Below are 25,459 nucleotides of genomic sequence, written 5' to 3'. Positions count from 1 at the left end.
GCCAGTTGTGTGTGAGAACTTTCATTCTCATTGGAAAAATCGGAGCTGCAAAACAATATGCAACGCGGCTCAAGGATAAAGAATTTCTCACAGGATCAAGCGGAGGCACTAGTTACTGTAATTGAGACCAGATAGCACGAGCTGGACACCAACAGAGGTCACATAAAGTTTCAGCAAAGGAATAAAGAAACATGGGTCCCCACCGTCCGAGGCTGCGGCTCCCAGTGGGATGCACCGAACCACACCCAGGGTGAGGAGGGGAAGGAAGGCTCGACAGTGCTCTCCTGAGGTGCAGGATCTAACATATGGTTCAGATGATGGCAATGGGTGCGGAGATCATTGCCCTTACACGATCACTCCTGGACACCATCAGTAGGGTGGGAGATGAGGTATCGGGACTATCAGGAGAAATAACAACACTCTCATGAGAAATGGGAACACTGTCTGGCACATGAGGGAGGGAATGTCGCAGGCAACTGATACACTGTCGGTGAACATGAGGGAGGGAATGTTGCAGGTAGCTGATACACTGTTGGTGCACATGAGGGAGGGAATGTTGCAGGTAGCTGATACACTGTTGGTGCACATGAGGGAGGGAATGTTGCAGGTAGCTGATACACTGTTGGTGAACATGAGGGAGGGAATGTCGGAGGTAGCTGCTGTAATAAGGGAACACACCCAGACCCCGCGGCCATTGACAGAATCAACTACCACTCCTACTCTAATCCCCAGACCAGCCTCTGAAGAGGCCCAAGCTGGACCTTCCACATTACCGCCTGTCCACGCCCCTCATCAAGAAATGTGCATTACCCAAGATGCTCAAAAGAATAAGCTTGGTACCAACCCGAGAAACACTGCGCCACCGCCTGCGGGCATGGGTGGAGTCATCAAGACCAAGTGCAGCGGGCGATCTTCGAATAAGGTGGAGGAGAGATGGGTACAGCCTCTCTTTGCTGCTGCTGTTGTTGTTATTATTATTGTTGTTACTGTTGTAACTGTTCTCAAATTAAAAGTTTTTTGTAAGTTATTTAAATTTACAAGTTTAAAAGTTTGTAAGTTCTCTTAAAGTTTTTAAGTGATCTTAAAATTTGTAAATGATCTTAAAGTTTGTAAGTGATCTTAACTGAAAACTTTAAAATTTGATGCAAGAATATTGTTATTAAAGTTAACAAGTGTTTGTTAAACTTTTGAATAAAATATATTTTAAATTATAACTGAATCATTTCCATTATTTGTTCCATTATTAACACAACTTTTTGAAGTAAAGATGAATCATTTGCATTATTTGTTCCATTAACACAACACAACACAACATTATGGAACAGGTCCAAACAGTAAACACAGTCCATTTGGAATAGCTGCCGCTGAGCCTTCAGGTAGCAAAGCGTTTACAGATGAGCTGCTGGCGCAAGGCTCAAGCAATTGTTGAAGGGGCACGATGGCGCGACCTCCTCCGCCGTGGTGCCCTGGGTTCAGGCAGTGCATGATTTCCTCGTCCTCGTCCTCCTCCTCCTGCTCCTCCTCGTCATCTGCATCTTCCTCTTCATCATTAGCCATTCTCACCTCAGGTGGGTTTTCTACTACCAGCTGCTGCTGCCTCATGATGGCTAAGTTATGCAGCATGCAGCACACAACAGGGAACTGACCGACAATCTCTGGAGTATTGCAAGTAGCCTCCGGAATGGTCTTAGCATCGGAAACGCTGTTTCAAGATACCAATGGTCCTCTATTATACCACGCATCGCAATATGCGACATGTATTCCTGGTCCGCTTCCATCTGGGTTCAGTGTAGGGGCGTCATGAGCCAGGTGGCGAGGCCCTATCCTTTGTCTCCCAGCAGCCAGCTCTGCCCTTCTGGCTGCTGCTGAAACATGGCAGATATAGCGCTCTCGCGTAGGATGAACACACCATGGGTGCATGGATGCATGTCATCACACACGAGCTGCACATTCACGGAGTGGAAGCCTTTTCTGTTCCTGCACATCTCGGAATCTTCCAAAGGTGCTCGCAAGGCGATGTGGGTACAATCAATGCAGCCCTGTACCTTTGGGAAGCCAGCAATCCTGGAGAAGCCCACAGCCCTGTCACGCATTGTCTGGGCAGTCAGGGGAACATTATGTAGTCATTCCTCTGGGCATATAGTGCAGCAGTCACCTGCCGAATGCAGGTATGTGTTGTGTGTTGAGAAATGACACACACATGATACAGATGCATAAACTTGCAAGTATGAGATGCAGCTGTAACCTTTACTTCAACTGACAAAGCAGTGCTTCTGATGCTTCTAGGTTACAGGTCTGCTTTTACTAACTCACAAATCTCGGTTACAACTTCTTTGTGGAAACACAGCCTTCTGACACAGTCTGCATCACTCAGGTGATGTCTGTTTCGATATAATCTTTTCAAAATACCACCCCACCACCGACCGAACGACTCCTCACCAGGCTCGAGGGTCGGAGCGTCGGCTGGCAGAATCGTTCCCTCGCCCAGACACAGGGGCTCGGCGTCCACCTCCCCCCCCCGCCCCCATCCCCCCCCCAGCCCCCATCCCCCCCCCAGCCCCCCGGGCTACTTTTGTAGCAGAGCCCCTTTGAAAAAAAATCAAAACTTGAAGAAGTCCATTAGACTTCCATTTTCTTCCTTTTGACTTAAAAAAAATTAAGCTTCATGATGCATATTTTTTGTCTTCTTGACTCCCTCCAAAACTTCGCATAAAAACAATGGCGTCTTTCTGCGATGATTTTTTAATATGTGTTGTTTTTTTTTTAAGTGCCCAGAAGGTTTTTTGGGAGTGGTCACATACGCCGTCCTAGGAAAAATGTAAGTTGGCCAAACTTGCGTAAATCTGAAAAACTGGCACAGACATCAGATTTATCTATTCATTGCCAGTTTAATATCCCACAATGCCTAGCAAAATCATAGCCTCGGTTCCAGAAATCTTTGGAAGGTGCAATGGCACATTCGGGACTGATACCGGGACTAACGCCATCGTGAGGGTGTTACACAGCCAGTTTAGCGCTGGGCTAATAATCCCCAGTGCTAATTTGTCTCTCCTACCGGCGCCACCATTTTTGGCAGCCTTTAGCCCGAGGTACGGTGACACCGGCAACGTTCGTTGCACAGTGGCATTGCCATGCACATGTTCGTTCCAGTTCACTGCTTCCATAAGATTGGTGAGAGTTCACTAGACGAGACAAAAAACTAGGACAAGGCACACATACACCAGGTCCTGGCATTGCTATGAAGACTCTCTTCTTTCACCTGCCCCAAACATGTCCATTGTCATAGGGCAAGAGGCAGGGACTCCCTATGCGGGAGTTCCAATGCTCCCAGCATGGCTGAGACCAGCATATGGTCGGCTGAAACATGCTTGGTTGAACCAGGCATACCATGCTGCCAATTGGCGGTTGTGGGGCCTATCTGGGGGTCTTGGGCTTAATCCTGACCTGGACCTGAAAAAGCAGCAAATTCTTCTTTAGAAGGTGCCACTACGGGCAACATCAGTTTGTTTGGGGTGGGGGATCTGGCAGCCACCCTCGCTGCCTGGCCACCTCACTGTACTTTCGGACTTATGGCAACGGCGGTTATCTGACCTGCCTCCCTAATGCTGGAGGCATCAACCACTGGCGTGATCATTATTATTAATAAAATGAAATATAATTTTAATTACACAAAATAGGTGTTCAGTACATAGCAGGGAAAGGAAAGCAATCTCATTTCTGCTCATTGAAGATCTTTTTATAAGATACTTCAACCAAAACACTTCTCAATTCCATCACAATGCAGTTTACAAAGAATAGAATACAAGGAGTGGCCTCTTGCAGAGACATTTCAACTCAATTCTTGTGATCATTTTGTGATCTACTACCAGTCTGTGGACAAGCCAGTTACAGTGAAACCGTTTATTTTTACCTTGTAATAGCTTGTTAACTATTTAAATGCATACAGGTATGCCGAGAACTTTGCAATAACTGTAAATTTAAGGAAATGCCTTTATGTCTCCATTATATTATATAAGGCATGTACTAGTGAACGGGTTTCACACAGCTGGCTTCAAGCCCATTGTAAATTAGCCAGGATTTGCTAGGCCCTGCTGCCAGGAAGGCCCCCTTTTAGCGGGTGTCCCTGGCATGCCGGTATTGGTGAGTCCTGACAGTTTCAGGCTTACATAAGAACATAAGAACATAAGAAATAGGAGCAGGAGTAGGCCATAGGGCCCCTCGAGCCTACTCCACCATTTTATATGATCTTGGCTGATCTGATCATGGACTCAGGTCCACTTCCCTGCCCGCTCCCCATAACCCCTTATTCCCTTATCAGTTAAGAAACTGTCTATTTCTGTCTTAAATTTATTCAATGTCCCAGCTTCCACTGCTATCTGAGGCAGCGAATTCCACACATTTACAACCCTCTGATAAAATAAATTTCTCCTCATCTCAGTTTTAAATGGGCGGCCCCTTATTCTAAGATTTTTCTCCCTAGTTCTTGTCTCCCCCATCAGTGGAAACATTCTCTCCGCATTCACCCCACCAAGCCCCCTCACAATCCGATACGTTTTGATAAGATCACCTCTCAATCTTCTGAATTCCAATGAGTTCCAACAGGCCCAACCTACTCAACCTTTCCTCATAGGTCAACCCCCTCATCTCCAGAACCTAGTGAACCCTCTCTGAACTGCCTCCAAAGCAAGTATATCTTTTCGTAAATATGGAAACCAAAACTGCACGTAGTATTCCAGGTGTGGTCTCACCAATAACCTGTATAACTGTAGCAAGACTTGCCTGCTTTTATACTCCATCCCCTTTGCAATAAAGGCCAAGATTTCATTGGCCTTCCTGATCACTTGCTGTACCTGCATACTAACCTTTTGTGTTTCATGCACAAGTACCCCCAGGTCCTGCTGTACTGCAGCACTTTGCAATCTTTCTCCATTTAAATAATAACTTACTCTTTGATTTTTTTCTGCCAAAGTGCTTGACCTCACACTTTCCACCATTATATTCCATCTACCAAATTTTTGCCTGTCTATGTCATTTTGCAGATTTTTTGTGTCTTCCTCACATATTGTTTTTCCTCCCATCTTTGTATCGTCAGCAAACTTGGCCACATCACACTCAGTCCCCTCTTCCAAGTCATTAATATAGATTGTAAATAGTTTGGCACGCATGCAGCTCATCCGCGCATCGGAATGCGGCAACCCTGGTGCAGTATAAATGCGCCTTTATTAGAGGGGCAAATAAAACCTTGCGACTGACAAATGTATCTGGGCATGCTCGGTATTGACATTGAGTGAAGAGCATCGCATTCCTCTGAAGTAACATTAGGGTTGCCAGCTTTTCCAAAAAACAGACAGAAGGTGGGTGGAGCTATGGTCAGGGGCACGGCATGGCTTAGAGAATAACTTGTATAAAACTGTTGGATGGCCTCCACATTCAACTGGTTAAAAGGAGTACATTAATTTAAATATGCCCCCCACCCTTTCTCTTATGGGAGTTCCTGGCCCATCACTCTTTGCCAGCTCCTTTTTTAGCTTCTGCAGATTGAAATGCAGTGCCCCGCCTCCTTATTGTTAGTTAGTATTTAATATTATATTTTGTATTCATTGGCAGGGCTGCAGGGAAAGAGCAAGGAAGTGGGTCTAATTGGATAGCTCTTTCAAAGAGCCGGGACAGGCACCCGGGGCCAAATGGCCCCCTTTTGTGCTGTAGATTCTATGATCAATTTTGTTCCCAGTTTTTGGATTTGTTTCTATGCAATGGCATTTATTTGAACTCTTTTCTTCCTTGTTTACGGTTTTTATACATCTGTAGCTAGATTAGCTGCTCCCCTCCTTGCTGGTACCACTGAACTTCATTCCAAGGCTAGTTTGTTTTACAGCCACTGAAATAATTTGAATAGATCCAGTTTTGATATATTACAGGAAATGCTGCAATACCAGATCAAAAAAAAATCTGCCAAAAACATGGCCAAAGATCCAATAAAACCAGGTGGTTCTTGCCCAGTTTCTACTAAAAAATAAACAGATAGTCCAATGAAAATACATACTGTCCAGCCCAAATCTGGATGGAAGATATGCAACAATGGAGTTTTAACTTTATATCAATGTGCATTAACATTTTGTTCTTTGGTGTCAACCATGGCTCAGTGATAGCGCTCTCGCCTCTGAGTCAGAAAGTCGTGGACCCAAGCCCAATGCCAGGCCTTGAGCACATAATCTAAGCTGACACTTCATTGCAGTACTGAGGGAATGCTGCACTGTTGGAAGTGCTGTCTTTTGGATAGGACATTAAACCAAGGCCCTCAAGTGGACATAAAGATCCCATGGTACTATTCAAAGAGGAGCAGGGAAGTTCTCTTGTTGTCCTGGTGAACATTTATCCCTCAACCAACATCACTACAGGTATAACAGTTTAATTGGTCATTTATCTCAATGCTATTTACAGTCCTTACAGGTTCCTTACATTAAAACAATGACTACATTTAATTAGCTATGAACTGTTTTAGGGCGTGTTGAGATTGTGAAAGACGCTATATAAATGCAAGCTCTTTCTTTTTTCTCCTGAAAACACAGACTGTTGCTGGGATATGGGTCTCCAGGCACTATCAGTCCTTTGGTGCATTGCCTAAGTGGCCATTCGTATGTGAGCCTAGGTGGTGGGTATCCGGAGGCTGGATGTCCTCAGCAAGTTTTACTGCCAAGTCCGATCCCGTCCTTACCCATATTCATACAAATGCATTTCCTGCAGGAATCAATGGATAGCAATCAGGAGTGGAGAGTTCAGTCAATGTTTTCCCTTCCGCTAGACTGCAAATGCTAACGGTGACAACCTTTACTCAGAGAGTGATTAGACTGTGGAACTCACTACTAAAGGAAGTGGCTGGGGCAACCAACAACAACTTATAATTATATAGCACCTTTAATGTAGCAAGACATCCCAAGGTGCTTCACAGGAATCTTATCAAACAAAATTTGACAGCGAGCCACATAAGGAGATATTAGGACAAATGACCAAAAGCTTGGTCAAAGAGGTACGTTTTAAGGAGTGTCTTAAAGGAGGAAAGAGAGGTAGAAAGGTGGAGAGATTTAGGGAGGAAGTTCCAGAGCTAGGGCCTTGGCAGCTGAAGGCACGGCCACCGATGATGGAACGATTAAAATCGGGGATGAGCAAACAGCCAGAATTAGAGGAATGCAGACATCTCAAAGGGTTGTGAGGCTGGAAGAGGTCACAGAGATAGGGAGGAGCGAAGCCATGGAGGGATTTGAAAACAAGGATGAGAATTTTTAAATCGAGGCATTGCTTAACCGGGAGCCAATGTAGGGCAGTGAGCACAGGGGTGATGGGTGAACGGGACTTGCTGAGAGTTAGGACCAGGCAACAGAGTTTTGGATGGCCTCAAGTTTATGTAGGGTAGAATGTGGGAGGCCAGCCAGGAATGTGTTGGAATAGTCAAGTCTAGAGGTAACAAAGGCATGGATGAGGGTTTCAGCAGATGAGCTGAGGCTAGGTCAGAGTTGGGCGATGTTACAGAGGTGGAAATAGGCGGTCTTAGTGATGGCGTGGATATGTGGGCGGAAGCTCATTTTGGGTTAAATATGACACCAAGGTTGCAAACAGTCTGGTTCAGCCTCAGACAGTTACCATGGGGAGGGATGGAGTTGATGGCTAGGGAATGGAGTTTGTGGCAGGGACTGAAGACAATGGCTTCGGTCTTCTTAATATTTAGTTGGAGGAAATTGCTGCTCTTCTAGTGCTGCATGTCAGACAAGCAGTTAGACAATTTAGAGGCAGTGGAGGGGTCGAGAGAAGTGATGGTGAGGTGGAGCTAGATGTCATCAGTGTACATGTGGAAACTGACGCTCTGTTTTCAGATGATATCACCAAGGGGCAGCATGTGGTTGAGAAATAGGAGGGGGCCAAGGATAAATCCTTGGGGGACACCAGACCTAACAGTGTGGATGTGGAAAGATAAGCCATTGCAGGTGATTCTCTGGCTACGAGTAGATAGATAAGAATGGAACCAGATGAGTGCAGTCCCACCCAGCTGGATGACGGAGGAGAGGTGTTGGAGGAGGCTGGTGAGGTCAACCGTGTCTAAGCCTGCAGACAGGTTGAGAAGGACGAGGAGGGATCGTTTATCTTTGTCACAGTCACATAGGATGTTATTTGTGACTTTGTTAAGAACCGTTTTGGTACTGTGGCAGGGGCGGAAACCTTATTGGAGGGATTCAAACATGGAATTCCGGGAAAGATGGTCACAGATTTTGGAGGTGACAGCGCATTCAAGGACTTTGGAGAGGGAAGGGAGGTTGGAGATGGGCCGTTAGTTTGTAAGGACGGAATAGTCAAGAGTTGTTTTTTTTGAGGAAGGGGTGATGACGGCAGATATGAAAAAGAAGGGGACAGTGCCTGAGGAGAGAGAACTGTTAACAATGTCGGCTAACATGGGGGTCAGGAAGGGAAGTTGGGTGGTCAGCAGTTTAGTAGGAATAGGGTTGAGGGAGCAGGAGGTGGGTCTCATGGACTAGATGGCATGACGGGAAATAGCTTTCAAAAGAAAGCAAGGTAGTACATGGGAGGAAAGGGAATAGAAAGAAATGCTGAAAGGCTGAGGTGAGGCAGATAGAGTGGGAGGAAACAGGTGTAGAATATAAACATCAGCAGCACAGACTAGTTGGGCAAAATGGCCTGATCTGTGCTGTACATTCGATGTAATTCTATGTAACCTTACTATTGGCCTGGCTTTGTTTAGTTAATTCAGCATGCACCGGGGATAAAACCTGAGGACCTTCCTGGCCTTTAGGGTACAAAATCACGCATTTTTCAAGGGTCCATCACAGAATGACACACTGGTTAATAGTGAGAATTACTTCAATGTTTCTTTCTCTTTTACTTAAAAAGGTAGTGATATATCAATAAATCAGCTCAAACTCAGTCCCTCTTTTTAATAATAAATCTCACTCTCAAAAACATTGCTGCATAACAATCTTTAGAGACAAGAAAGGCTCATTAGGCCGAAAAAAAACGAATACAAAAGCAAAATACTGCGGATGCTGGAATCTGCAATAAAAACAGAAAATGCTGGAACTACTCAGCAGGTCAGGCAGCCACTGTGGAGAGAGAAACAGAGTTAACTGATGCTGCTTGGCCTTCTGACTGTTTCCACCATTTTCTGTTTTCATTTCAGACTTCCAGCATCCCCAGCATTTTGCTGTTGTTTCAATTGCCTTTTGTATCTTTGTTTCTGTGGCCTACATTGGTTATTCCACAAGCCTCATAATCTTTTGGTGAACAGGTTCCACCCACTTAATTCACATCATCCCTAAAAAAATATTCTCCCGACCTACCCCTAAGCATTGTAGACACTTTAGAGGAATCAGATCAATGCCATTGACCATTTAGATGGACAAAGGAGGGAGAGTAAGCGAGTTTACCATGAGCTGTACCTGAAAAGTTGGACGGGTTCTTAGATGTATTATTCATTGCCTTTCTCTCCACAGCCACTGCATGCTTAATCTCATCCAAGACAAACTTCAGATCCTCAGAGCGTTTCAAATTTTCTTTCTCGGCTTTGCGCAGTCTGTTATTGAGTTCCAGAAGTTCTTGTTGGTATGCAGTTACTTCATCCTCATCTTCTGCAAAAATAAGGATATCTGATATTATAACTCTGTTTCAAATAAATTACTTTCATTTTTGTTTATCAAATAAATGACTTCCATTTTTGTTTATCAAATAAATTACTTCCATTTTTGTTTATCAAATCTCCATTTTGATATTTGGTTTACACAAAAACTAAAGGAGCAGGGTCTCCCAATGGCTCAGCCAGTGTTCTTTTGTTCTTTTAAATATTTTTTCACCAGTTTTTCTTCCCCCCGCCCCCCCCGACCCCTCTCCTGATGTCTTGTTGGCGTAATGCTCCACACGCATCTGGCCTAGTGTCCATTATTCAGCTATGAACCTTGGCAATGACTGCCAGCAGGCTACTCAACTGTGGAGGGCATCTCAACCAAGATCAATCATATCTTCACCCGACAGCCAAATGTGCAAGCTGGCAGTAGTGGGAACTTTGGGGTGCTAAGGTCAATTGTCGTGTCACAACTGCTGGCCCATCTTAGGTCAGCTAAAATCTGCACAAACCACAGATCAAATCTAGGACCTCCCTGAACAAACCCACTGAGACATCAGGGGAGCTATAACTTTAATTGTAAATACAGCGAGGATCACAATGCTATGTAATTGCTGAGGGGAGGAGGGGAGGTGTGTTCTTGGGTCGGTGGTTTGAATACTCGGGAGAATAGGCCAACTGTTAGTCGCTAGTGACGGGACTCTGTGGGCTCGGTATTGAAGTGATAGCTTCCATCAGGCCACTGCAGGTGGGGAGAGACCACCACCCTGACGGAAATGGTTGGAGGTCCAAACCTTTTTTCTGGTTGAGCCTCATTTGAATTCCAACAATGTGCTGCTCGTGAATTTGGAGCAGCTCGCCAATCAGGAAGCCCCTTCACGGTGGGTGAAGGAGGAGTGGGAGGTGAGCACGAGAGAGGGCTACGGAGGGTAATGTACTGGGGGGGGGGGGGGGGGGGGAGAGAATGGATTCTTTGCGGGGCCAGGAGCAGCAAAAATAATTTTAAAACCTTTCTTGAGAAGCCAGCAGTGAAGGACCACTGGTTTAGGCGCTCTATGCCCATTGGTACTTCAAAATTCCATCTTCGATCCCAATTTACATGGGCTAAAGAGGCATTCCCTCTGTCCGGTGGGAGCCGAGATTGTCCATTTCAAAGTGCCCGTCAAAATGACAGATGTCTGCGCCAATGAGGCGTTAAGTGCTGCATTACTCCATTTCTGCCCGATGAGGGTGGGGTGGGGGGGGGGGGAAGAAATCAGCCCCAATGTCTCCAGACAAATCAGAGGTCAAGGACCTGACTGAATTATGTATGGTTGAGCTGGGTATTATTCACATGTAGAATATCAGAAATTCCGGGTGAAATCAACACAAGTTGGAGGAACCCCCTGCTCTCTGCGCCCCCGCCCCACGAATCAGTAAGTACAATGTACCACCTAGTGTGACACTGAGCCACGTAAAACATGTCACTACTCTGAAGTACGCAGAATTTCTAGATGAGCGCAGAGTCCTTTCGCAACAGTAAGTGGTAAGACTGTGGAACTCGGTGACACATGGAGTGAACGACGCATTGATGCATTCAAGGGAAGGCTGAGTGCATACATGAACTGAATTCCGCACCGTAAATTGCATAAATTCAGCCACTTCTGCTTAATTCATATCTGAATTTTGCCACAACCTAAATGACTTTCACATCGACAATTACTGGCAAAATTATAAGCAGCTGCATCCTGTTAAAAAAGCCAAATGTGCAACTGTACGAGGCAGTATGACTGTGGGTACTGATATCCAGATCAATGCTGCTGTGGGTACTGATGTACGGGTCAATGTTACTGCCAAAAACAAAAGGAAAGTTTAGCCCACAGATTTTTAATGAAAGAATTGTATTAAAGCATCTATTCATTCAAGTGACCATCATCTGCACTCACCTATACGTTAACCATCAGGTACTTGGAGTTCCTAGACAAAGACCGCCCTAAGTGGTGCACCTGGGATGGCGCTGAGCACCTCGAGTCTCATTGCCGAAAGCAAGCAAAAATCAAGCGCAGGCAGTGGAAAGAGTGTGCGGCAAACCTGTTCCACCCATTCCTTCCCTCAACAACTATCTGTCCCACCTGTGACAGAGTCTGTGGTTCTCGTATTGGACTGTTCAGCCAGCCAAGGACTCATTTTAAGAGTGGAAGCAAGTCTTCTTCGATTCCGAGGGACTGCCGAAGATGATTATGAAAATGATGCGATGTGCGCACTAGGTCCGAGCAACAGAGCTTGCTCTCCAGTCGTCTTGGATAACCCTTGCCAGTGGACAAAGACCTAGCTCTGTCGAGCCCGTGTGGTGGTTGGTGTGCAACGGCCACCCCACATTAAAAAAATCCACGCACAGGCATCTTCCACCCTTCAGGATGCAGTTCAGGTTCTGGAATATCGGGACCATCATCGAAAAACCTGTGAACTCATCCTTTTTTGGCGTGGAAGCAAGTCATCCTCGTTTCGAGGGACGGCATTTGATGACTGTGGGTATTAATGTACAGGTCAATGTTAGTGTGGGTACTGATGTACGGGTCAATGTTACTGTAGGTAGTGATGTACGGGTCAATGTTACTGTGGGTATTGATGTACAGGTCAATGTTACTGTCAGTATTGATGTACGGATCAATGTTACTATGGGTATTGATGTACAGGTCAATGTTACTGTGGGTACTGATGTACAGGTCAATGTTACTGTGGGCATTGATGTACGGGGTCAATGTTACTGTAGGTATTGATGTACGGGTCAATGTTACTGTGGGTATTGATGTACGGGGTCAATGTTACTGTGGCTGCTGATGTATGGGGTCAATGTAACTGTGGGTATTGATGTACAGGGTCAATATTACTGTGGGTATTGATGTGCTGGTCAATGTTACTGTGGGTATTGATGTACTCGTCAATGTTACTATGGATATTGAAGTACTGGTCAATGTTACTGTGGGTACTGATGTACAGGCCAATGTTACTGTGGGTATTGATGTGCTGGTCAATGTTACTGTGGGTATTGATGTAAGGGGTCAATGTTACTGTGGGTATTGATGTACAGGTCAATGTTACTGTGGGTATTGATGTACAGGCCAATGTTACTGTGGGTATTGATGCACTGGTCAATGTTACTGTGGTTATTGATTTACTGGTCAATGTTACTGTGGATATTAATGTACTGGTCAATGTTACTGTGGGTATTGATGTACAGGTCAATGTTACTGTGGGTATTGATGTACTCGTCAATGTTACTGTGGATATTGAAGTTCTGGTCAATGTTACTGTGGGTACTGATGTACAGGCCAATGTTACTGTGGGTATTGATGTACGGGTCAATGTTACTGTGGGTATTGATGTACAGGCCAATGTTACTGTGGGTATTGATGTACGGGTCAATGTTACTGTGGGTATTGATGTACAGGCCAATGTTACTGTGGGTATTGATGTACGGATCAATGTTACTGTGGGTATTGATGTACGGGTCAATGTTACTGTGGGTATTGATGTACAGGTCAATGTTACTCTGGGTATTGATGTACAGGTCAATGTTACTGTGGATATTGATGTACGGATCAATGTTACTGTGTGTATTGATGTACTGGTCAATGTTACTGTGGGTAGTGATGTACGGGTCAATGTTACTGTGGGTACTGATGTACGGGGTCAATGTTACTGTGGCTGCTGATATACGGGGTCAATGTGAATGTGGGTATTAATGTATGGGGTCAATGTTACTGTGGGTATTGATGTACTGGTCAATGATACTGTGGGTATTGATGTACGTGGTCAATGTTACTGTGGGTATTGATGTACGGGGTCAAGGTTACTGTGGGGATTGATGTACGGGTCAATGTTACTGTGGGTATTGATGCACGGGTCAATGTTACTGTGGGTATTGATGTACGGGTCAATGTTACTGTGGGTATTGATGTACAGGGTCAATGTTACTGTGGGTATTGATGTACAGGTCAATGTTACAGTGGGTATTGATGTACGGGTCAATGTTACTGTGGATATTGATGTACAGGTCAATGTTACTGTGGATATTGATGTACGGATCAATGTTACTGTGTGTATTGATGTACTGGTCAATGTTACTGTGGGTAGTGATGTACGGGTCAATGTTACTGTGGGTATTGATGTACTGGTCAATGTTACTGTGGGTATTGATGTACGGGTCAATGTTACTGTGGGTATTGATGTACTGGTCAATGTTACTGTGGGTATTGATGTACGGCTCAATGTTACTGTGGGTATTGATGTACGGGTCAATCATACTGTGGGTATTGATGTACGGGGTCAATGTTACTGTGGGGACTGATGTACGGGGTCAATGTTACTGTGGATATTAATGTAAGGGTCAATGTTATTGTGGGTACTGATGTACAGGCCAATGTTATTGTGGGTATTGATGTAAGGGTCAATGTTACTGTGGGTATTGATGTACAGGTCAATGTGACTGTAGGTATTGATGTAAGGGTCAATGTTACTGTGGGTATTGATGTACAGGTCAATGTTACTGTGGGTATTGATGTATGGGTCAATGTTACTGAGGGTATTGATGCACAGGTCAATATTATTGTGGGTATTGATGTACGGGTCAATGTTACTGTGGATATTGATGTACAGGTCAATGTTATTGTGGATATTGATGTACGGATCAATGTTACTGTGTGTATTGATTTACGGGTCAATATTACTGTGGGTATTGATGTACAGGTCAATGTTACTGTGGATATTGATGTACTGGTCAATCTTACTGTGGATATTGATGTACTGGTCAATGTTACTGTGGATATAGATGTACTGGTCAATGTGACTGTGGGTATTGATGTACGTGTCAATGTTACTGTGGGTATTGATGTACTGGTCAATGTTACTGTGGGTATTGATGTATGGATCAATGTTACTGTGGGTATTGATGTACTGGTCAATGTTACTGTGGGTATTGATGTACGGGTCAATGTAACTGTGGGTATTGATGTACGGGTCAATGTTACTGTGGGTATTGATGTACGGGGTCAATGTTACTGTGGGTACTGATGGACGGGGTCAATGTTACTGTGGATATTAATGTAAGGGTCAATGTTACTGTGGGTACTGAAGTACAGGCCAATGTTAATGTAGGTATTGATGTACAGGTCAATATTACTGTGGGTACTGATGTACAGGTCAATGTTACTGTGGGTATTGATGTACGGGTCAATGTTACTGTGGGTATTGATGTACAGGGTCAATGTTACTGTGGGTATTGATGTACAGGTCAATGTTACAGTGGGTATTGATGTACGGGTCAATGTTACTGTGGATATTGATGTACAGGTCAATGTTACTGTGGATATTGATGTACGGATCAATGTTACTGTGTGTATTGATGTACTGGTCAATGTTACTGTGGGTAGTGATGTACGAGTCAATGTTACTGTGGGTATTGATGTACTGGTCAATGTTACTGTGGGTATTGATGTACGGGGTCAATGTTAATGTGGGGACTGATGTACGGGGTCAATGTTACTGTGGATATTAATGTAAGGGTCAATGTTACTGTGGGTACTGATGTACAGGCCAATGTTATTGTGGGTATTGATGTAAGGGTCAATGTTACTGTGGGTATTGATGTACAGGTCAATGCGACTGTAGGTATTGATGTGAGGGTCAATGTTACTGTTGGTATTGATGTACAGGTCAATGTTACTGTGGGTATTGATGTAAGGGTCAATGTTACTGTGGGTACTGATGTACAGGCCAATGTTATTGTGGGTATTGATGTAAGGGTCAATGTTACTGTGGGTATTGATGCACAGGTCAATGTTACTGTGGGTATTGATGTACTGGTCAATGTTACTGTTGTTATTGATGTACAGGTCAATGTTACTGTGGGTATTGATGTACGGGTCAATGTTACTGTGGGTATTGATGCACTGGTCAATATTATTGTGTGTATTGATTTACGGGTCAATATTACTGTGGGTATTGATGTACAGGTCAATGTTACTGTGGGTATTGATGTACTGGTCAATGTTACTGTGGATATTGCTGTACTGGTCAATGTTACTGTGGATATGGATGTTCTGGTCAATGTTACTGTGGGTATTGATGTATGGGTCAATGTTACTGTGGGTATTGATGTACTGGTCAATGTTACTGTGGGTATTGATGTACGGGTCAATGTTACTGTGGGTATTGATGTACGGGTCAATGTTACTGTGGGTATTGATGTACGGGATCAATGTTACTGTGGGTACTGATGTACGGGGTCAATGTTACTGTGGATATTAATGAAAGGGTCAATGTTACTGTGGGTACTGAAGTACAGGCCAATGTTAATGTGGGTATTGATGTACAGGTCAATGTTACTGTGGGTACTGATGTACAGGTCAATGTTACTGTGGGTATTGATGTACAGGTCAATGTTACTGTGGGTATTGAATTACTGGTCAATGTTACTGTGGATATTGATGTACTGGTCAATGTTACTGTGGGTATTGATGTAAGGTCAATGTTGCTGTGGGTATTGATGTACTGGTCAATGTTACTGTGGATATTGAAGTACTGGACAATGTTACTGTGGCTACTGATTTACGGGGTCAATGTTACTGTGGCTGCTGATGTACAGGGTCAATGTGAATGTGGGTATTGATGTACGGTGTCAATGTTACTGTGGGTATTGATGTACTGGTCAATGTTACTGTGGGTATTGATGTAAGGGTCAATGTTACTGTGGGTACTGATGTACAGGTCAATGCTACTGTGGATATTGATGTTCTGGTCAATGTTACTGTGGATATTGATGTACAGGTCAATGTTACTGTGGGTATTGATGTACAGGTCAATGTGACTGTGGGTATTGATGTAAGGGTCAATGTTAATGTGGGTATTGATGTACGGGTCAATGTTACTGTGGGTATTGATGTACAGGGTCAATGTTAATGTGGTGATTGATGCACGGGTCAATGTTACTGTGGGTATTGATGTACAGGTCAATGTTACTGTGGGTATTGATGTACGGGTCAATGTTACTGTGGATATTGATGTACAGGTCAATGTTACTGTGTGTATTGATGTACGGATCAATGTTACTGTGGGTATTGATGTATGGCTCAATGTTACTGTGGGTATTGATGCATAGGTCACTGTTACTCTGGGTATTGATGTATGGGTCAATGTTACTGTGGGTATTGATGTACGGGGTCAATGTTACTGTGGGTACTGATGTACAGGTCAATGTTACTGTGGATACTTATGTACGGGGTCAATGTTACTGTGGGTATTGATGTACAGGTCAATGTTACTGTGGGTATTGATGTACAGGCCAATGTTACTGTGAGTATTGATGTACGGATCAATGTTACTGTGGGTATTGATGTAACAGGTCAATGTTACTGTGGGTATTGATGTACAGGTCAATGTTACTCTGGGTATTGATGTACAGGTCAATGTTACTGTGTGTATTGATGTACAGGTCAATGTTACTGTGGCGACTGATTTATGGGGTCAATGTTACTGTGGATGCTGATGTACGGGGTCAATGTGAATGTGGGTATTGATGTACGGGATCAATGTTACTGTGGGTATTGATGTACTGGTCAATGTTACTGTGGGTATTGATGTAAGAGTCAATGTTACTGTGGGTACTGATGTACAGGTCAATGCTTCTGTGGATATTGATATACTGGTCAATGTTACTGTGGATATTGATGTACAGGTCAATGTTACTGTGGGTATTGATGTACTGGTCAATGTTACTGTGGGTATTGAATTACTGGTCAGTGTTACTGTGGATATTGATGTACTGGTCAATGTTACTGTGGGTATTGATGTAAGGTCAATGTTGCTGTGGGTATTGATGTACTGGTGAATGTTACTGTGGATATTGAAGTACTGGACAATGTTACTGTGTCTACTGATTTACGGGGTCAATGTTACTGTAGCTGCTGATGCACAGGGTCAATGTGAATGTGGGTATTGATGTACGGTGTCAATGTTACTGTGGGTATTGATGTACTGGTCAATGTTACTGTGGGTATTGATGTAAGAGTCAATGTTACTTTGGGTACTGATGTACAGGTCAATGCTTCTGTGGATATTGATGTACTGGTCAATGTTACTGTGGGTATTGATGTAAGGGTCAATGTTACTGTGGGTACTGATGTAAGGGTCAATGTTACTGTGGGTACTGATGTACTGGTCAATGTTACTGTGGGTATTGATGTAAGGGTCAATGTTACTGTGGGTACTGATGTACTGGTCAATGTTACTGTGGGTATTGATGTAAGGGTCAATGTTACTGTGGGTACTGATGTACTGGTCAATGTTACTGTGGGTATTGATGTAAGGGTCAATGTTACTGTGGGTATTGATGTACTGGTCAATGTTACTGTGCGTATTGATGTAAGGGTCAATGTTACTGTGGGTACTGATGTAAGGGTCAATGTTACTGTGGGGACTGATGTACAGGCCAATGTTACTGTGTGTATTGATGTACGGGTCAATGTTACTGTGGATATTGATGCACAAGTCAATGTTACTGTGGGTATTGATGTACGGATCAATGTTACTGTGGGTATTGATGTACAGGTCAATGTTACTGTGGGTACTGATGTACGGGGTCAATGTTACTGTGGCTGCTGATGTATGGGGTCAATGTAACTGTGGGTATTGATGTACGGGGCCAATGTTACTGTGGGTATTGATGTATGGGGTCAATGTTACTGTTGGTATTGATGTACAGGTCAATGTTACTGTGGGTATTGATGTACGGATCAATGTTACTGTGGGTATTGATGTACGGATCAATGTTACTGTGGGTATTGATGTACGGGTCAAGGTTACTGTGGGTACTGATGTACGGGTCAATGTTACTGTGGGTATTGATGTACGGGTCAATGTTACTGTGGGTATTGATGTACGGGTGAATGTTACTGTGGGTATTGATGTATGGGGTCAATGTTACTGTTGGTATTGATGTACAGGTCAATGTTACTGTGGGTATTGATGTACGGATCAATGTTACTGTGGGTATTGATGTACAGGTCAAAGTTACTGTGTGTATTGATGTACAGGTCAATGTTACTGTGGGTATTGATGTACAGGTCAATGTTACTGTGGGTATTGATGTACGGGTCAATGTTACTGTGGGTATTGATATACAGGGCAATGTTACTGTGGGTATTGATGTACAGGTCAAAGTTACTGTGTGTATTGATGTACGGATCAATGTTACCGTGTGTATTGATATACGGATTAATGTTACTCTGCGTGTATTGATGTACGGGTCAATCTTACTGTTAATATTGATAAACAGGTCAATGTTACTGTGGGAATTGATGTACGGGTCAATGTTACTGTGGGTATTGATGTACGGGTCAATGTTACTGTGGGTATTGATATACGGGTCAACGTTACTGTTGGTATTGATGTACCGGTCAATGTTACTGGGGGTATTGATGTACAGGTCAATGTTACTGTGGGTATTGATGTACGGGTCAATGTTACTGTGGGTATTGATGGACAGGTCAATGTTACTGTTGGTATTGATGTACGGGCCAATGTTACTCTGGGTATTGATGTACAAGTCAATGTTACTGTGGGTAATGATGTACGGGTCAATGTTACTGTTGGTATTGATGTACAGATCAATGTTACTGTGGGTACTGATGTACAGGTCAATGCTACTGTGGATATTGATGTTCTGGTCAATGTTACTGTGTATATTGATGTACAGGTCAATGTTACTGTGGGTATTGATGTACAGGTCAATGTGACTGTGGGTATTGATGTAAGGGTCAATGTTAATGTGGGTATTGATGTACGGGTCAATGTTACTGTGGGTATTGATGTACAGGGTCAATGTTAATGTGGTGATTGATGCACGGGTCAATGTTACTGTGGGTATTGATTTACAGGTCAATGTTACTGTGGGTATTGATGTACGGGTCAATGTTACTGTGGATATTGATGTACACGTCAATGTTACTGTGGATGTTGATGTACTGGTCAATGTTACTGTGGATGTTGATGTACTGGTCAATGTTACTGTGGCTATTGATGTACAGGTCAATGTTACTGTGTGTATTGATGTACGGATCAATGTTACTGTGGGTATTGATGTACGGCTCAATGTTACTGTGGGTATTGATGCACAGGTCACTGTTACTGTGGGTATTGATGTATGGGTCAATGTTTCTGTGGGTATTGATGTACGGGGTCAATGTTACTGTGGGTACTGATGTACAGGTCAATGTTACTGTGGATACTTATATACAGGGTCAATGTTACTGTGGGTATTGATGTACAGGTCAATGTTACTGTGGGTATTGATGTACGGGTCAATGTTACTGTGGGTATTGACGTACAGGGTCAATGTTGCTGTGGGTACTGATGTACAGGTCAAAGTGACTGTGGGTATTGATGTACTGGTTAATGTTACTGTGGATATTGAAGTACTGGTCAATGTTACTGTGGGTACTGATGTACAGGTCAATGTTACTGTGGCGACTGATTTACGGTGTCAATGTTACTGTGGCTGCTGATGTACGGGGTCAATGTGAATGTGGGTATTGATGTACGGGATCAATGTTACTGTGGGTATTGATGTCAGAGTCAATGTTACTGTGGGAATTGATGTACAGGTCAATGTTACTGTGGGTATTGATGTACGGTTCAATGTTACTATGGGTATTGATGTACAAGTCAATGTTACTGTGTGTATTGATGTACAGGTCAATGTTACTGTGGATATTGATGTACTGGTCAATTTTACTGTGGGTATTGATGTACGGGTCAATGTTACTGTGGGTATTGATGTACTGATCAATGTTACTGTGGGTATTGATGTACGGGTCAATGTTACAGTGGGTATTGATATACGGCTCAATGTTACTGTGGATATGGATGTACGGGTCAATGTTACTGTGGGTATTGATGTACGGGGTCAATGTTACTGTGGGTACTGATGTACGGGGTCAATGTTACTGTGGGTATTGATGTAAGGGTTAATGTTACTGTGGGTACTGATGTACAGGTCAATGCGACTGTGGATATTGATGTACTGGTCAATGTTACTGTGGATATTGATGTACAGGTCAATGTTACTGTGGGTATTGATGTACGGGGTCAATGTTACTGTGGGTATTGAATTACTGGTCAATGTTACTGAGGATATTGATGTACTGGTCAATGTTACTGTGGGTATTGATGTAAGGTCAATGTTGCTGTGGGTATTGATGTACTGGTCAATGTTACTGTGGATATTGAAGTACTGGACAATGTTACTGTGGCTCCTGATTTACGGGGTCAATGTTACTGTGGCTGCTGATGTACAGGGTCAATGTGAATGTGGGTATTGATGTACGGTGTCAATGTTACTGTGGGTATTGATGTACTGGTCAATGTTACTGTGGGTATTGATGTAAGGGTCAATGTTACTGTGGGTACTGATGTACAGGTCAATGCTACTGTGGATATTGATGTTCTGGTCAATGGTACTGTGGATATTGATGTACAGGTCAATGTTACTGTGGGTATTGATGTACAGGTCAATGTGACTGTGGGTATTGATGTAAGGGTCACTGTTAATGTGGGTATTGATGTACGGGTCAATGTTACTGTGGGTATTGATGTACAGGGTCAATGTTAATGTGGTGATTGATGCACGGGTCAATGTTACTGTGGGTATTGATGTACAGGTCAATGTTACTGTGGGTATTGATGTACGGGTCAATGTTACTGTGGATATTGATGTACAGGTCAATGTTACTGTGGATGTTGATGTACTGGTCAATGTTACTGTGGATGTTGATGTACTGGTCAATGTTACTGTGGCTATTGATGTACAGGTCAATGTTACTGTGTGTATTGATGTACAAATCAATGTTACTGTGGGTATTGATGTACGGCTCAATGTTACTGTGGGTATTGATGCACAGGTCACTGTTACTGTGGGTATTGATGTATGGGTCAATGTTACTGTGGGTATTGATGTACGGGGTCAATGTTACTGTGGGTACTGATGTACAGGTCAATGTTACTGTGGGTATTGATGTACAGGTCAATGTGACTGTGGGTATTGATGTAAGGGTCAATGTTACTGTGGGTACTGATGTACAGGTCAATGCTACTGTGGATATTGATGTTCTGGTCAATGTTACTGTGGATATTGATGTACAGGTCAATGTTACTGTGGGTATTGATGTACAGGTCAATGTGACTGTGGGTATTGATGTAAGGGTCACTGTTAATTTGGGTATTGATGTACGGGTCAATGTTACTGTGGGTATTGATGTACAGGGTCAATGTTAATGTGGTGATTGATGCACGGGTCAATGTTACTGTGGGTATTGATGTACAGGTCAATGTTACTGTGGGTATTGATGTACGGGTCAATGTTACTGTGGATATTGATGTACAGGTCAATGTTACTGTGGATGTTGATGTACTGGTCAATGTTACTGTGGATGTTGATGTACTGGTCAATGTTACTGTGGCTATTGATGTACAGGTCAATGTTACTGTGTGTATTGATGTACGGATCAATGTTACTGTGGGTATTGATGTACGGCTCAATGTTACTGTGGGTATTGATGCACAGGTCACTGTTACTGTGGGTATTGATGTATGGGTCAATGTTACTGTGGGTATTGATGTACGGGGTCAATGTTACTGTGGGTACTGATGTACAGGTCAATGTTACTGTGGATACTTATGTACGGGGTCAATGTTACTGTGGGTATTGATGTACAGGTCAATGTTACTGTGGGTATTGATGTACGGGTCAATGTTACTGTGGGTATTGACGTACAGGGTCAATGTTGCTGTGGGTACTGATGTACAGGTCAAAGTGACTGTGGGTACTGATGTACTGGTTAATGTTACTGTGGATATTGAAGTACTGGTCAATGTTACTGTGGGTACTGATGTACTGGCCAATGTTACTGTGAGTATTGATGTACGGATCAATGTTACTGTGGGTATTCATGTACAGGTCAATGTTACTGTGGGTATTGATGTACAGGTCAATGTTACTCTGGGTATTGATGTACAGGTCAATGTTACTGTGTGTATTGATGTACAGGTCAATGTTACTGTGGCGACTGATGTACGGGGTCAATGTTACTGTGGCTGCTGATGTACGGGGTCAATGTGAATGTGGGTATTGATGTACGGGATCAATGTTACTGTGGATATTGATGTCCTGGTCAATGTTACTGTGGCTATTGATGTACGGGTCAATGTTACTGTGGGTATTGATGTACGGATCAATGTTACTGTGGGTATTGATGTACGGGTCAATGTTACTGTGGGTATTGATGTATGGGGTCAATGTTACTGTTGGTATTGATGTACACGTCAATGTTACTGTGGGTATTGATGTACGGATCAATGTTACTGTGGGTATTGATGTACAGGTCAAAGTTACTGTGTGTATTGATGTACAGGTCAATGTTACTGTGGGTATTGATGTACAGGTCAATGTTACTGTGGGTATTGATGTACAGGTCAATGTTACTGTGGGTATTGATGTACAGGTCAATGTTACTGTGGGTACTGATGTACGGGGTCAATGTTACTGTGGCTGCTGATGTATGGGGTCAATGTAACTGTGGGTATTGATGTACGGGGTCAATGTTACTGTGGGTATTGATGTACTGGTCAATGTTACTGTGGGTATTGATGTACGGGTCAAGGTTACTGTGGGTACTGATGTACGGGACAATGTTACTGTGGATATTGATGTACAGGTCAATGTTACTGTGGCTATTGATGTACGGGTCAATGTTACTGTGGGTATTGATGTACGGATCAATGTTACTGTGGGTACTGATGTACGGGGTCAATGTTACTGTGGGTATTGATGTATGGATCAATGTTACTGTGGGTATTGATGTACGGGTCAATGTTACTGTGGGTTTTGATGTACAGGTCAATGTTACTGTGGGAATTGATGTACGGGTCAATGTTACTGTGGGTATTGATGTACGGGTCAATGTTACTGTGGGTATTGATATACGGGTCAACGTTACTGTTGGTATTGATCTACCGGTCAATGTTACTGTGGGTATTGATGTACAGGTCAATGTTACTGTGGGTATTGATGTACTGGTCAATGTTACTGTGGGTATTGATGTACTGGTCAATGTTACTGTTGGTATTGATGTACGGGCCAATGTTACTGTGGGTATTGATGTACAAGTCAATGTTACTGTGGGTATTGATGTACGGGTCAATGTTACTGTTGGTATTGATGTACAGGTCAATGTTACTGTGGGTACTGATGTACAGGTCAATGCTACTGTGGATATTGATGTTCTGGTCAATGTTACTGTGGATATTGATGTACAGGTCAATGTTACTGTGGGTATTGATGTACAGGTCAATGTGACTGTGGATATTGATGTAAGGGTCAATGTTAATGTGGGTATTGATGTACGGGTCAATGTTACTGTGGGTATTGATGTACAGGGTCAATGTTAATGTGGTGATTGATGCACGGGTCAATGTTACTGTGGGTATTGATGTACAGGTCAATGTTACTGTGCGTATTGATGTACGGGTCAATGTTACTGTGGATATTGATGTACAGGTCAATGTTACTGTGGATGTTGATGTACTGGTCAATGTTACTGTGGCTATTGATGTACAGGTCAATGTTACTGTGTGTATTGATGTACGGATCAATGTTACTGTGGGTATTGATGTACGGATCAATGTTACTGTGGGTATTGATGCACAGGTCACTGTTACTGTGGGTATTGATGTATGGGTCAATGTTTCTGTGGGTATTGATGTGCGGGGTCAATGTTACTGTGGGTACTGATGTACAGGTCAATGTTACTGTGGATACTTATGTACGGGGTCAATGTTACTGTGGGTATTGATGTACAGGTCAATGTTACTGTGGGTATTGATGTACGGGTCAATGTTACTGTGGGTATTGACGTACAGGGTCAATGTTGTGTGGGTACTGATGTACAGGTCAAAGTGACTGTGGGTATTGATGTACTGGTTAATGTTACTGTGGATATTGAAGTACTGGTCAATGTTACTGTGGGTACTGATGTACAGGCCAATGTTACTGTGAGTATTGATGTACGGATCAATGTTACTGTGGGTATTGATGTACAGGTCAATGTTACTGTGGGTATTGATGTACAGGTCAATGTTACTCTGAGTATTGATGTACAGGTCAATGTTACTGTGGGTATTGATGTACGGGTCAATGTTACTGTGGGTATTGACGTACAGGTCAATGTTACTGTGTGTATTGATGTACGGATCAATGTTACTGTGGGTATTGATGTACGGATCAATGTTACTGTGGGTACTGATGTACAGGTCAATGTTACTGTGGATACTTATGTACGGGGTCAATGTTACTGTGGGTATTGATGTACAGGTCAATGTTACTGTGGGTATTGATGTACGGGTCAATGTTACTGTGGGTATTGACGTACAGGGTCAATGTTACTGTGGGTACTGATGTACAGGCCAATGTTACTGTGAGTATTGATGTACGGATCAATGTTACTGTGGGTATTGATGTACAGGTCAATGTTACTGTGGGTATTGATGTACAGGTCAATGTTACTCTGAGTATTGATGTACAGGTCAATGTTACTGTGTGTATTGATGTACAGGTCAATGTTACTGTGGCGACTGATTTACGGGGTCAATGTTACTGTGGCTGCTGATGTACGGGGTCAATGTGAATGTGGGTATTGATGTACGGGATCAATGTTACTGTGGGTATTGATGTACTGGTCAATGTTACTGTGGGTATTGATGTAAGAGTCAATGTTACTGTGGGTACTGATGTACAGGTCAATGCTT

At 43.3% G+C, this 25,459-nt stretch overlaps 1 protein-coding gene across 1 annotated transcript in view; it reads right to left on the bottom strand.

Moving 5' to 3' along the window:
* The window catches only part of LOC139248393 (alpha-1,3-mannosyl-glycoprotein 4-beta-N-acetylglucosaminyltransferase B-like), a 414,869-nt gene that overhangs the window by 228,137 nt on the left and 161,273 nt on the right, over nucleotides 1-25,459 (bottom strand). Inside the window, exon 2 of the mRNA XM_070872141.1 lies at nucleotides 9,444-9,632. Within this exon, the coding sequence (XP_070728242.1) occupies nucleotides 9,444-9,632 (189 nt within the window). The remainder of the gene's footprint in view (nucleotides 1-9,443; nucleotides 9,633-25,459) is intronic.

Source organism: Pristiophorus japonicus, chromosome 2 (genome assembly GCF_044704955.1).
Source record: "Pristiophorus japonicus isolate sPriJap1 chromosome 2, sPriJap1.hap1, whole genome shotgun sequence".
Classification (NCBI taxonomy): Eukaryota; Metazoa; Chordata; class Chondrichthyes; family Pristiophoridae; genus Pristiophorus; species Pristiophorus japonicus.
Note: the sequence above shows the minus strand (reverse complement) of the source record. Positions and strands in the feature narration are given on the sequence as shown.